General features: G+C 38.2%; 1 protein-coding gene across 5 annotated transcripts in view; it reads left to right on the top strand.

Moving 5' to 3' along the window:
- LOC123774071 (PHD finger protein 19) overlaps positions 1–15,193 on the top strand; it is a 71,804-nt gene that overhangs the window by 24,680 nt on the left and 31,931 nt on the right. For all 5 annotated transcript variants that reach the window (XM_045768209.2, XM_045768205.2, XM_069318777.1 and 2 more), the window contains 4 exons: positions 9,067–9,204; positions 10,440–10,640; positions 11,208–11,393; positions 12,172–12,344. In XM_045768209.2, coding sequence (XP_045624165.1) covers positions 9,067–9,204; positions 10,440–10,640; positions 11,208–11,393; positions 12,172–12,344 — 698 coding nt within the window. The remainder of the gene's footprint in view (positions 1–9,066; positions 9,205–10,439; positions 10,641–11,207; positions 11,394–12,171; positions 12,345–15,193) is intronic.

The raw sequence follows: 15,193 nt of genomic DNA, 5'->3' as shown, positions 1-15,193 counted from the left end.
TTCCAAAAATTTTAAATACTGTACAGTAATCTTGCTGATATCTCATGGAATGAGACTAGTATCAAACTATTAAAAAGAGCTTTTGTCATAACATTTAAATCACAATGTTTAAAAATGTAGCTGCATTTGGTGTGTGACGATGCACCTGCCGTATTCTACACCTTTGAGCAAGTTAGGAAAGGGGGGGGGGGTAACTGGTGCTGTTGTATTCTTCTTCTTTACTTGGAAAATCAAAGATAATAAATTGTTTGAATTTTTCATGTTTGTAGTTTTATTACAAGTTCTAGAGTGCAAAAAATGTGGAATGCAAAAATACCAATTAAATTTACTAGTTGTTATTCATGATGGCATGGGTGTTTAGTATAGAAGCACTTATAGCGCACAGTATTTCATAATTAACTAGTCTGCTGAAAGGACTTTCAGCTATTTGTAACTTTGTTAAAAAATTATTTAAAAGACACACACACACACTAAAAAAAGGCTTTCGACAGAGTTTCACATAAGAGGTTGTTCTGGAAACTGGAAAATATTGGAGGGGTGACAGGTAAGCTTCTAACATGGATGAAAAATTTTCTGACTGATAGAAAAATGAGGGCAGTGATCAGAGGCAAGGTATCGGAGTGGAGAAATGTCACAAGTGGAGTACCACAGGGTTCAGTTCTTGCACCGGTGATGTTCATTGTCTACATAAATGATCTACCAGTTGGTATACAAAATTATATGAATATGTTTGCTGATGATGCTAAGATAATAGGAAGGATAAGAAACTTAGATGATTGTCATACCCTTCAAGATGACCTGGACAAAATAAGTACATGGAGCACACTCGGCAAATGGAATTTAATGTTAATAAATGCCATGTTATGGAATGTGGAATAGGAGACCATAGACCCCACGCATCCTATATATTATGTGAGAAATCTTTAAAGCATTCTGATAAAGAAAGAGATTTAGGGGTGGTTTTAGATAGAAAACTATCACCTGAGGACCACATAAAGAACGTTGTGCGAGGAGCCTATGCCACGCTTTCTAACTTCAGAATTGCTTTTAAATACACGGATGGCTAAATACTAAAGAAATTGTTCACGACTTTTGTTAGGCCAAAGCTAGAATATGCAGCGGTTGTGTGGTGCCCGTATCTTAATTTAAGAAGCAGATCAACAAACTGGTAAAGGTACAAAGACATGCTACTAAGTGGCTCCCAGAACTGAAGGGTAAGAGCTACGAGGAGAGGTTAGAGGCATTAAATATGCCAAAACTAGAAGACAGAAGAAAAAGAGGTGATATGATCAATACGTACACAATAGTAACAGGAATTGATAAAATCGACAGAGAAAATTTCCCGAGACCTGGAACTTCAAGAACAAGAGGTCATAGATTTAAACTAATTAAACAAAGATGCCGAAGAAATATAAGAAAATTCACTTTCGCAAAGAGAGTGGTAGAGGTTGGAACAATTTAGGTGAGAAGGTGGTGGAGGCCAAAACCGTCAGTAGTTTCAAAACGTTATATGACAGAGTGCTGGGTAGACGGGACACCACGAGCGTAGCTCTCATCCTGTAACTACACTTAGGTAATTATTACACACACACACACACACACACACACGGTTAGGGGGCATGGTAGCCTGGTGGATAGCGAGCAGGATTCGCAATTCTGTGGCGCGTGTTCGATTCCCGCACCAGGCAGAAACAAATGGGCAAAGTTTCTTTCACCCTGAATGCCCCTGTTACCTAGCAGTAAATAAGTACCTTGGAGTCAGTCAGCTGTCATGGGCTGCTTCCTGGTGTGTGTGTGTGGTGTGGAGAGAGAAAAAAAAAATAGTAGTTAGTAAGCAGTTGATTGACAGTTGAGAGGCGGGCCGAAAGAGCAAAGCTCAACCCCCACAAACACAGCTAGGTGAAACTAGGTGAATACACACACTCACTCTTTAGTTTCAAAGCATTATATGGCAGAGTACTGGGAAGATGGAACACCACGAGCGTAGCTCTCATCCTGTAACTACGTTTAGGTAATTACAGTTGAGAGGCAGGACCAAAGCCAAAGCTCAACCTTTACAAGCACAACTAGGTGAGTACAACTAGGTGGGTACATAGGTAATTGCACACACATACTGATATTAATGTGATTGAAGTGCACTGTGAATATTATGCTTGGAAATTATCCATTTAAGTTGAATATACAGAATGGAATGAGTTAAAGTTTAAGCTTTTTTTTTTAAGGTTTTTAACTTGTTTAAAATTACATGATCATTTGTGGTTTACTCACATAAAATACACTATCATTGTTGACCAAACCACACACTAGAAATTGAAGAGACGACGATGTTTCGGTCCATCCTGGACCATTATCAAGTCGATAGTCTGGATAATCAAGTCATGATAGTTGTTTTACTAGCGACTTGATAATGGTCCTTACCTTACCTTGACAATGGTCCTTACCTTACCGTTTCAGGTTGAACTGAAATGTCGTCGTCTCTTCAACTTCTAGGGTATGGTTTGGTCAACATTTTTCAGCCACGTTATTGTGACTCATCATCTCTACATTATCATTGCCCTTTTCCCACTCTTGGATTGAAAGGCATCGGTCACCATCCTACCGTTTGACCACTTAAAAATCAAAAGCCACTGGACATGGCATTCAATCTGGATTGTACTTGTACTCTTGCAAATGTTAATTTTGTGTCTTGAGAATATATAATAAAAGTACGAATAATATTCTAGTACTGGTCTCGTCAACGGTTGAGATGTTGCTGCACATGTGATCTTGGATGGCTATTTAGGCATTATTATTTGAGCTAACTGTTGGTTGTTGGATTTTGGTGAATATAAGGCTCTTACTGAAGATTTAGAGTAAGATGCTGAAGCTCCGTCGGCTAACATTCTTTCCATATTTCATTTTACGTTATGTCACGGTGACTACCGTATAATGTTAATTTTGGGTTAGTAATGTTCATTTTGAAATGATAATCCTTTGTAATTTTTTTTAGCAGCTGTCTGGCACTTAGATTTGTTTAATCTTGCCATGCCTCTGCTTGTACATCTTTCATGCATCAACCCCCACCTGTACAAGAACTTTTGTTTATAATTACCTATATATAGCCTGATTACTTTTCTGTTACTGTTATTATGAGTTCAACAGATAAAGCACTTGGTTTTGGCCTTCAAGAGTTCTACTGTTTTTGTATTCAGTTTAGAGATTTTTTCTAGGGTCGCAGTCTCCTGTTTTTTTTATTATAATTTCTGCTTAGATTTCATTATAATGTTTTCTCTCCATGTTTGTTAATAGAAACTTTCAGTGGGGGTATTTCTTGTGTTTTTGAGCTGATGTGCTGGTAGTATGTTCAGCATTTTGATTGAAATGTCAAAGAATGAGTGTGAAAATAACAACTGTAGAATGGTGTAGCTGGTAATGCTTTGGGCAGAGGGCCCCTTGCATCCTAGAGGCTGGTGGATCCTTTTTACACCTTAAGTAAATAAAACATTCGGGGCCATTTCAATAGAAAAAGGAGGGATGGTGACTTAAAAAAAATAGCATTCCTCCAATTACATTACAGTAAGTATTATATAATTCTCTACAGTACAGTACTGTATATTACATAGAAACGTTTGAATATCTGTTTAAAGAAATCTGCAGTAGACCTATTGACCCATCTAGACATGAAACTTTCCAGTGAGTTTTCTTCTGTGATGTTACTTGGTAACTTATTCCACAGAACTGCTATCTTATTTCTGAACTAGTGCTTTCCTAATTCTCTTTTATATCAAAAAGAATCTAATTTGAATGTGCTTTTTCCTTATATTTGTTTTTATAAACTCTTTTATATCCTTTGGTGGGATTCTTGTGTCTATTTGTATATTATTTTTATTCTCCTGGTTGAGGCTTCCTTACCCAATGAAAATTAAAATGGGGTAGGGATTGTGTAAGCAGTGTGTGTGTATGTGTGTGTTTGTGTGTGTGTGTGTGGCATACCAAGGAGGGAGGTGGGGTGGGGCAGAATGACTAGAAGACATAGCTACATGACTTATTTAGTATTACCATCTATTGTAAGATGAAAGTTTAAAGAAAAATGGTCGCAAACATTATGTAAAATTAAAGATCTTAATTAAGGATCAAGATGTCGAGAGCATTAAGAAAGGTTGTCACACAAACGCCTCCTCGATGCAGAATTTAAGCCTTTCCTACTTTAGAATTATTTCAATTAGAGCTTTTGTATTGTTTACTGTACTGTATATAATGTTTGTACTGAACAAGATGAATATATTGTTTCATAAAGATTATAATGTACTGCTGCATTTGTATACATTTTAACATTGCTTTCAGTATCTTTTATATGGCTTAATTAAACTAACACATAACATATCTGCACTAACAGTCTTAAGACCCTGTATAACAATTTGTTTTATAACTTGTAGTTATTGGGACCATTGTTAACGTGCATATGCCTTAATGTGGTAGACTAAGTAATGGTGATTGTTTCTCTTACTTGATCAGGGCTACAAAACACACTTGTCTGCATTTCCGTACTGAGTGAAAATCGATGCTTATGAGCACGTGTAATAGGGAAATATATTTTCTAGTAAATAATTATATAAGAACCTGATGTATGGTATTTTTTGTTTGACAAAGTAAGCCTACATTTGTTCAAGACTTGTAATGATAATCAAAACGCAGTTTGTGATTTGTAACTAAGTGTGTGTGTGTTAATGTACATTGTCTTAAAGGCTGATTACTAAGTATCAATTCAATAGTGGCAACAGCTTTCAATATTTATTATGGCGAGGTGAAACAAAACCAGCTTGTAGGTGATGAGTCACAATAACGTGGCTGAAGTATGTAGACCAGACCACACACTAGAAGTTGAAGGGACGACGACGTTTCGGTCCCTCCTGGACCATTCTCAAGTCGATTCTCATCGACTTGAGAATGGTCCAGGACGGACCGAAACGTCGTCGTCCCTTCAACTTCTAGTGTGTGGTCTGGTCTACAAAAACAGCTTTTTAGTTACCAGTCCTAATGTGCTAAATAAGGACTTGAAAGATTTTTTATAGTATCACAAATTGGCTTCTTCACCTAATGCTGTATTCTGAGTGTTTCTTAATCTCTGACAAATGACCATGAAGGCAAGTACAGTATCACAGTTTGTCTTGTGTCCTCACTACCATTACTTTATTGTGCTTTACAAGAGTGCAAACTCATTGTGTTATGCCTTCCTTTGAAAGTTTATTATACTGTATTTTCAAGCTTTCTGTTCTTTTTGAATATGCTATCATTCTGCAGTGTGTTCCAGTGTTCCTTGACTTAATTTGAAAAGAAATATTCTCATGTAGCTCTTGCAGTTGTGTTGTTAGTTTAAGGATGTTTTCTGGTTTTAGCTGGAGTAGTGTACTTCAGCTCCATTACTCTATAATATACTTTATATTTATTACATCAATTTTACTACTGTCACTTTATGATGTTTCTTCAGGAGCAGTAACAACACCACAGCTTTATATTCCTCCCATTTACTTGCAATGTTGTTAATAAACTTGTCAAGATTTGTCTATCCATATAATTGAATGCCAATATAAAGTTTGTCAGCATTATGTAGAAATTTTAATCAATGCCATATATGGCATTCTGGAGAATGTTCATCATTTATAGCCATTCATAGTTCCTTTACTTCCTTTGATTTCAATAATTTCTTGTCCCCTAAAATGTATGTCTCATGAGGATTGTTTTTATTAACTTAGTTTCATAACATAACACTTTTCTCTATTCAATTCTATAAACCATTTTCAAAACTTGAGATCTAGCCTCAACACCTTCTAGTGTGTTACTTGCTGGCAACTCATTCTTCCTCTCGGGGCTCACGGAAGTGCGTTCCCTGGTGGAATACGGACTGTGCTTGGGCTGTCTTCTCTTTCTCTTCTCTCTCTCTCTCTCTCTCTCTCTCTCTCTCTCTCTCTCTCTCTCTCTCTCTCTCTCTCTCTCTCTCTCAAAACTTTGGTCTGGCCTGGCCCTCTGCGGTTCTACGGCGGCGGGCTCCGATGGCATTCATTATGAGATGCTTTGCCATCTTCCTCCATGCACGTCTCAGTATTTACTGAGTCTGTCTAATTGGACCTGGGAGTCGTCGTCAGTCCCTGAGGACTGGCTCGATGCTGTTGTCCTCCCTGTGAACACCATCACCACCTCTCCCCTTCTCAATTTGGTTTCCGCAAGAGCTGCAGCACAACAGATTTCCTGGTGAACTTGGAGGTCTATATTCGTACTGCTTTTGCTGTGAAGACTTCCGTTGTTGCCGTCCTTTTTGACCTGGAAATGGCTTACGATACCACTTGGTGATATCATATTCTATCCCAGCTTCATTCTTTTGGCCTTCGTGCTCATCTCCCTCTCTTTCTTCGCAGCTTCTCCCGTCGTTTCTTTCGGATGAGGCTTGGTACCGCTCTCTCTGCCTCTTTTGAACATTACGAAGGTGTGCCCCAGGGTAGTGTTCTGAGCACTACTCTTTTCCTGGTTGCCCTCAATGGTCTTATTGCCTCTCTTCCTTCAGGCGTCTTCTCCGCTCTCTATGTCGATGATCTTACCCTTTGCTGTCAGGGTGATGATTCGCCTCTCCTTCATCGCCGGCTTCAACTTGTGATTGATGCCGTGTCGTCTTGAGCCACCAATCATGGCTTCAGGTTCTCTACATCTAAGACCTGTGCTATGACCTTAAACTCGGAAGCGTGTCGTTCTTCGTCCTTCTTTGTCGCTTTATGGTCACCCCTTTGTGTTCAAGGATTCCGCTAAGCTTTTGTGGTTGATTTTTGACGCTCGTTTGTCTTGGTCGCCCCATATCTCTTACCTCCATGTTTTTGAACGTCCTCCTTTTCGAATCTTTCGGTTCTCGAGCTTGATTTCTTCAAAATTTTTATTGTTTTTGAGGTTTGCTTTGGTGCTCGAGTTTGTCGATACACGTTTGGGCCGATCGAGCATGTAGCGCTCCTCAGTTTACCAGTGTCTCAAACCTAGTGACGACTGCGCTTGAATTGTTTGTGAGGAATTTCATTGCTTTTATGCTTTTTTGGTTTCTCAACATAATAGTTCTCATTATATATCACGCCATGGTTTCCAAGAAAGTCAGTGGTAAAGGTCAACCTAAGAAAATTGTCGTGAGGATGACTATAGAGGAAAAACAAGAGATCATTCAAAATGAGACTGTGAAGTCTCACTACAGACAAGTGTTCAAATGTAGAAAAGCAAGTGTCTACAGACAGATTCTTAGTAAAACAAGCAAGCAGTGAGCCACAACCAGGTCCTAGTGGTATGCCTGTAAAATGTAAGAGAGAGAGTACCCCAGAAATGTCATCACTGCTGTTATAATGGAAGAGGACTCCCCTTCCAAACACTAACACCTCTCCTCTTTTCCCCTTCGTCACTGTTTTTCCATATGCTAACAAGGGTCCTCTATAAAGGGAAAATATACTTGTACATACTGTAGTACAAAATATAAGTACTGTAGTATTATGTATAAAATGTATTTGTTAGTATTTTTGGTGGTGTGAAACCAATTAATTCAATTTACATTATTTATTAATGGAAAGTTTGTTTCGGTTTTCAAATTTTCGACTTTCGAACTGTCTCTGGGAATGGATTAAATTCGAAAAAGAAGGTACCACTGTACAGTATAGGAATATTCTGTAACACTGTGTGTGTTACGTACAGTACTGTATAGCCTTCTGGGCTTAGCACTTTCTTTTCATAATAACGTGTAGTTGAGCTGAGGAAAGGAAATAGACCCAGGAACATGTTGAAGGGCATGAGAATGTAGAAGGATAAGAAACAACCTTCTTGGCATCCCAGTGCATAACGAAAACACCAAATAATATGGTTTAATGCTAGGTAACAAATGTATAGAAACCACAAAACCAAACCAAATTAATCGTACTCAGGAAGGTAAACATTATACGTGTGGTCAACAAGTGGGATACACTGAAAGAAAGAAAAAAAGTGAAATCCACCATCTCCACGACTTCAAGATGTGATGTGATAAAGAACTCTTATGTCGGTAAAGTTAAAATAAGACGAACTCTATACCAAACTACATAGTCACATAATGCTAGGGTTGCAAACTCCCACAAATCATACAACCACACCAACACCCTTCCTTGCCATCTCTATATACCTGCCACCACCACCATCATTCACTCACAAGAATTAATGTACAGTAGCTTATTTTTAATTCTGTGATTTCACATCCACATATCATGGCATTTAATGCCTGTCATACCAGTCCTCACAATAAGATGATTTATTATTTTTAATAAAGATTCAAAGAAAGCAAGATCAGCAAATATCATTTCTTTGACAGACACGATGTCATATACGTAGTTAAATATGTCACCCTTCAACATTTCCTTAGGGAGGACTAGTGAATTACTTAACAGTTCATGTATAAGCTACTGTATCTGTAAACCTAATTCAAAGGTTAGATGAATATTCATTTATACCGGGCCAGTGATCTCTTGGTAGTGTCAAAGGAGACATTTATCAGTTGTTCCTCACTATCTCTCCACTTTCTCAATATATACAACAATCAATCCCTCTTTTTTTACTTACATGTATTGTCCATTTTTTCTCTCCCATATTTCCCCACTCCCACATTTCTCCCCAACTCGGGCATTTCTCTCCCCCTCACTCTGTGTAGTCTCTCCTTCTTCCTCCTGACCCAACTGTAAATATCTTTATCAAGAACGAGATGCTTGATATTGTCAGACAATAAATTGAAATTAAAATGACGTTCACTTCTGTTCCATTTTTCGTATTAGTAGAACTATCCTGTGTAGCTTTTAATTGGTATTAAATTATGTTGGTCTTGGAATACAGTATGTAGGTATTTAATTTGGTGTGTGTTGATATCTAGTTTTTGTTTTTGTTGTGTCTGTTGTAGAATATGTTATCATCTGATAGATTTTTAAGACAGCTTTAGTTTACTTGTTCCTGTCGTATGCCTTATTATAGAGTATAAGTAAATGAAGAAGTGACTTTTAAAGTCTGTGCCAAGTATGAAGAAGTTTAATTCTTGTTTGCCTTGTCCAGGATGGGGACAGCGAGGGAGACAGTGGGTTTGTCACACCAGACAGCACTACGAAGGAGAAAGTGCCACGCTTTATAGAGGGCGAAGATGTGCTGTCACATGGGAAAGATGGCCTCTTCTACTTGGGAATTATAGTCGTGGTAAGTTAACTTTAAAATTTATCATTTGTTTATGTGTTTTTTAAATCGCAAAGGTAAATGCAGGTGTCACTGAGGCAGTATTAATTTAATATGATATTGAGGATGATTCAGTCATAAGCAGCCTTCAGTTTGCATGGTGATTATGTTCTTGTAAAACCTGTGTAAATCATAAACTTCACACATACTCACAGTATGATACATGATAAAATAATTGGGTTAGGCTCCAGGGATCTGCAAAAATCCACTTCTTCACTAAAGTCTAGAAAATACCTATATTAATATTTAATGTTCCCTCCGCTTTCCAGCCGCAAATTTAGTTTATAGAATTCTTGTGCTGTGCTGCATAGGAAGAATACAGTCCAAATAGTTTGTAAAACTTGAGAAGTGTGTGTATTCACCTAGATGTATTCATCTAGTTGTGTTTGCGGGGGTTGAGCTTTGCTCTTTCGGCCCACCTCTCAACTGTCGATCAACTGTTTACTAACTACTATTTTTTTCCCCACACCGCGCACACACACACACACACACACACGCATACACCCTGGGAAGCAACCCATAACAGCTGACTAACTCCCAGGTACCTATTTACTGCTAGCAATAGGGTTATCAGGGTGAAAGAAACTTTGCCCATTTGTTTCTGCCTGGTGCAGGAATCGAACCCGCGCCACAGAATTATGAGGCCTGCGCGCTATCCTCCAGGCTACCAGGTCCCCCCCCTGGTGTGTGTGTGTGTGGGGAACCTTATACACAGTCCGCAACATGGTAAACACGTGGATTATCTGATAAGTTTTGCTAATCCCATTTAACTTGTGTAATGGCAAAATTCCCCCTCGTAGGGGAAATAGGGGCCTCGTAGCCTGGTGGATAGCGCGCAGGACTCGTAATTCTGTGGCGCGGGTTTGATTCCCGCACGAGGCAGAAACAAATGGGCAAAGTTTCTTTCACCCTGAATGCCCCTGTTACCTAGCAGTAAATAGGTACCTGGGAGTTAGTCAGCTGTCACGGGCTGCTTCCTGGGGGTGGAGGCCTGGTCGAGGACCGGGCCGCGGGGACACTAAAGCCCCGAAAGCCTCTTGAGATATCTCTCTGGGCTTCCCAAATGAGTTTGAAACCCGCCTGCTTACTCAGTTTTGTATTTTGTTGACTGTATTGTTGAGGTTGTCTCCGGCTCCCAAGCTAAGCATTGTTATGAAGAGTTATATGTAGGGGTTTACAGTTTTATTTTGAACTTTCAGGTTGATTGTGAAAATGAACGTTGTTTGGTACAGTTTGAGGACAGTACGGCACATTGGTCCTTGTATAAAGATATCACCAAGCTGAAGCTGCCAGAGTCAGATGACCTGTGTGTTATCTGCAAGTCTTCCAAGAGCTGGGACACGAATGAGATAGTATTATGTTACATTTGTGAACAGGGTTACCATCAGGATTGCCTCCAGGTGTGTGGCTTACTCTGTTGTGTTAGGAAATAATTCTTGATAATGCAGTTTTAGTGCACACTAATGTAAAAGTTTTATCTTGGGAAAAGAGGGCACAAACTTAGACTGTTGTGACAGCCTGTATTCTTGGTTAGGTTCTTTCTGTTGAAGTGTGCCTCATTTGTTGTCAAGATATTAATATAAACTTGTTGGCATGTAGATTGTTTCCACTATACTGTACAGTATATGCTTCATGTTAAGTCTTATATCATTTGCATAGTTTGTCGTCCATTTAAATAAGTCTCTCTTTAGTTTAATATTTTTTAGCTCTTGAAGATATCTACTTAATAGTATAAAGTTTTAAATATTAATGCTCAGTTTAATATTTTTTAGCTCTTTAAGATATCTACTTAATAGTATAAAGTTTTAAATATTAATGCTCAGTTTAATATTTTTTAGCTCTTTAAGATATCTACTTAATAGTATAAAGTTTTAAATATTATTGCTCAGTTTAATATTTTTTAGCTCTTTAAGATATCTACTTAATAGTATAAAGTTTTAAATATTAATGCTCAGTTTTATCCCTAGCCAAGAATAGGGAAAGAGTACTGTGAGCCAGACAGCCAGTGGGAGTGTCCAAGGTGTGCTGGACATTCGACCATGGAGAAAGAAGAGCGTAAAAAATCACGGGAGAGTTCTCCACGAAAACAGCGACCGCGTCCTCAGCACTCACATGAACCCGAAGAAAATAATAAACTAGTCCTGCCTTATGATGTTAGTAGATTATGTGAATTGGTTTAGTGTCAGTATTAGTGTGAATGTGAAGCATTTTTCAGTGGAGGACTATGGTTAGGTAGCCTGCATTGCTTCATTAGCTTCTAGTGCAAGTAGTTCGTTATTGGGTAGCTAGTGTAATGTAAAAATACAAATGGCAAACAAGTAGTTTTGTATCATTTTTGTTTTCTTGATAAAAACCAGATTTACTTAATTTACTTCTAATAGCGAAAAATAAAGTAGAATTTTTTTTAGTTTCGTTTCTCATAATAACATTACTTTCTGTTTCTTCATTAAGGTATATTAGGGTTCAGGGGTGTTTGCAGAATGTTTGAGAGGTGTTATAATGCAAGAATGTAATTCTTTGTGTGTAAAACAACAAAAGAAAGTTTGAGTGCTGAGGTTCATGTAGACTATATAGCAACATGCAAGAAATTGCTAACCATTCCATTAAAGCCCAACAGAATCTAGGAGCTCCATCTCATGGCACCCAAAAAGAGTCACCTCAACCTGTGCCAGTCTGTATAATTGCAAAACATTCTTTTCCCTATTCTTATTAGATTTTTGTAATACAATAATTGATGTACTGTTATGTGCAAAATCACTTGCATTATATGTGCACTAATGTAGGGCTTTGTTTTGTTATGCATGCAAATAATTAATCTTTTAGAACAAAAATAACATACTATATTGGTAGATTAAACATTGGCTTAATGGTAGTGTTGCTAGTAATAGTATTAATAATAGCATTAGTAGTAATAATAACTACTATTTGCAGATGAATTCCTTAACGTGGGACCAAGGTCACAAAAGCAACAGAGAACAAACGTTCTGCTACTGCGGTGGACCTGGGGAGTGGTACAACCGCATGCTCCAGTGTCAACGGTGTAAACAATGGTTTCATGAAGCCTGCGTAGATTGTTTACACTACCCACTCTTATATGGTGATAGGTACAGAAGTTTTAGACATTTATATTTTCTTTGTATTGTACTGGAAAGAAAGTGATTAGAAGATAATGTGAAGTTAGCTCTTACAACGCTTCAACTGTAGAGGTACTGTAGAGATAACTCTAAAGTGCATAGCTTGAATGTCTGGGGCATTTGGCAGTTTTCTCATCCCAATTATCACTTCTGCAACTCGATTCCAATCCCTTATTCCTGTACATATTTCCACTCAAATGGTCATTACATTACCACAAGTCACCACCATTATCACACACCCATTTATTTGATCCTAACCTATGTTTTAAACAGCTTAGCATATGTCTATTATGTTACCTGGCAACGTATATAAATCTTAACCCCCCTTTTTAAACCTGTACTGTATTTACTCTGTTCTCTTCTGAATCTTGACTAATCCAATTTTTAACCATTATTTTGTTTAATTTATCGTTGTATTTGTATTACTCTTTTATGTCTTGTTATACACCTGTCCTCCATTTGTATGCAGTACTTCAGTCTTGTTCTACCTTTACTACTCTTAAGGAGGTTCCTCATACCCAGCATTATTTTTCCCATCCTTTTCTGCACACATGTAATGAAATTTTATGTACATTTCGTAATACAATGGTACCTCGGTTTACAAATGCCCATTTACGAACTTTTCGGGTTACGAACCCGATTTGTTCGGAAAATTTAAATCGAATTAGGAACTTTACCTCGGGATGTGAGTTTGTTGATATGCATACGGCCGACCTAGCACGTGGTGGCACGGTGATCGCACCTCAGTTTACCAGTGCCTTGCGCCCAGTGACTATCCTGCCTGAATCTTCGCAAGGATTTACAATTTTTTTCTTCGGATTTTTGGCTATTTGAGCATAAAAGTTATTATATATCTCGCCATGGGTCCCAAGAAAGCCAGTGGTAAGGTTCAAGGCAAGAAATCATAAGTGAGAATGACCATAGAGGAAAAACGAGAGATCATTCGTAAACATGAAAATGGTACTAGTGTTGTTGAACTAGTTAGGCAGTACAACAAATCTTCAGGGGAGGAGGAGGAGGAGGAGGCAGTAGAGGATGTCCCTACCTCAATGAGAAAATCATGCAGCGAGCCAGAAGCAGGTCCTAGTGGTATGCAGGCAAAACGTGCCAGAGAAGTCCTCACTGCCTAATGTTATAATGGAAGGGGACTCCCTTCCAAACAGTAACACCTCTCCTCCCTCCTCACCGTCTTCCATACGCCAACAAGAGTCATCAGTAAAGGTAAGTAGTAACTTGTACTTTTGTAGTGAATTTGGGTGAATTAGGTATAAAATTTACTTTGAAGTTAATTTTTTGGGGAGTCAGAAACAGATTAATTCATTTTCCATTATTTCTTATGGGGAAATCCCCTTCGGTTTACGAATTTTTGGGTTACGAACCATCTCCAGGAACGGATTAAATTCATAAACTAAGGTACCCCTGTACAGCATCCCAAACTGAAGTGCAAAATATGAGACTTAACAAGGGCAGGATGAAGCTAATGAATAATATCAAGTGTTTTTGTTTCTAATGCTTCAAGGTATGATTCAAAATGTTCTGTTCGCTTTATTTTGAACATTTATACAGTGGTACCTCAGTTTTCGTATTTACCAGTAATCTGTTGCCAGAGACGGTACGAAAACCGAAACAAATTTTCCCATAAATGATGTAAATTTAATTAATCCGTTCCACACCCCCAAGTAGTATATTAACTAAAAATACATGTTATACAGCATAATACACCTAGGTACCTTACCTTCATTGAAGACTCTTGTTGGTGTATAGAAGGAAGACAGTGAGGGAGGAGGAGAGGTGTTAGTGTTTGGAAGGGGAGTCCCCTTCCATTATAACAGCAGTGATGACATTTCTGGGGTACTCTCTCTCTCTCTCAGGTTTTGTAGACATACCACTAGGACCTGGTTGTGGCTCACTGCTTGCTTGTCTTACTAAGAATCTGTCTATAGACACTTGTTTTTCCCTACATTTTAACACTTGTCTGTAGTGAGACATCACATTGTCTCACTATGAATGATCTTCTGTTTTACCACTATCATCATCCTCACAACTATATTCTTAGGTTGAACATTACTACTGACTTTTTGGAACCCATGGGGTGATAAATATGTAATAACTTTTATGTTCAGAAACCAAAAAAGCACAAAAAAAATGAAAGTCTTCACAAAGAATTCAAATGCGATCATCCCTAGGGGGGAGAGACTGGTAAACTGAAGTGCCACATGCACGGTGGACCCATATGTGTATAAACAAAGTCCAAAAACCGAGGCAAACAACGAGTACTGAATTAAACTCTTCCAAGAAATTTAGTACGAGAACCGAAAAATATGAAAACGGGCATACAAAAACCGAGGTTCTATTGTACATTAAATTCTTGGCTTAAGATTCTTACTAATTATGACTCCCAACTTTTTTTTATCCAATGTGGTAATCTTTATATTATTTAGATCAGATCTGGTAGCTCAATTATTGCTTTTTAAAGTCAGAACCCGATACTGGTATTTGTCAGCATTGCACTACATTTGCCATTTTATTTATTTTTTTATTGTCATGGGCAAATTTGGTAATATTGCTGTTAACACTTTGTGCGGCTCTGGGTGAGCACCCTAGCTTGCCCCGAGGTCAGCCAGGTGTTTCCCGTGAGTGCGCATCCACACTAAAATGTGTATAATGTACTTTTTTCTGTTTTTCCCACCAACTTTTTTCCCACTTTAAACAAAAAAATATTTTTTATCTTATATGCATACAAGGTAAAAAAAAAAAAAAAAAGGCGCGTTACCCGCAGCAAAGCAGAAAATGCGCCGAGCGTTACTCGTGTGCGAGCA

The sequence above is a fragment of the Procambarus clarkii genome, chromosome 91 (assembly GCF_040958095.1).
Source record: "Procambarus clarkii isolate CNS0578487 chromosome 91, FALCON_Pclarkii_2.0, whole genome shotgun sequence".
NCBI classification, from domain to species: Eukaryota; Metazoa; Arthropoda; class Malacostraca; order Decapoda; family Cambaridae; genus Procambarus; species Procambarus clarkii.
This window is presented reverse-complemented; position numbering and strand designations above follow the sequence as displayed.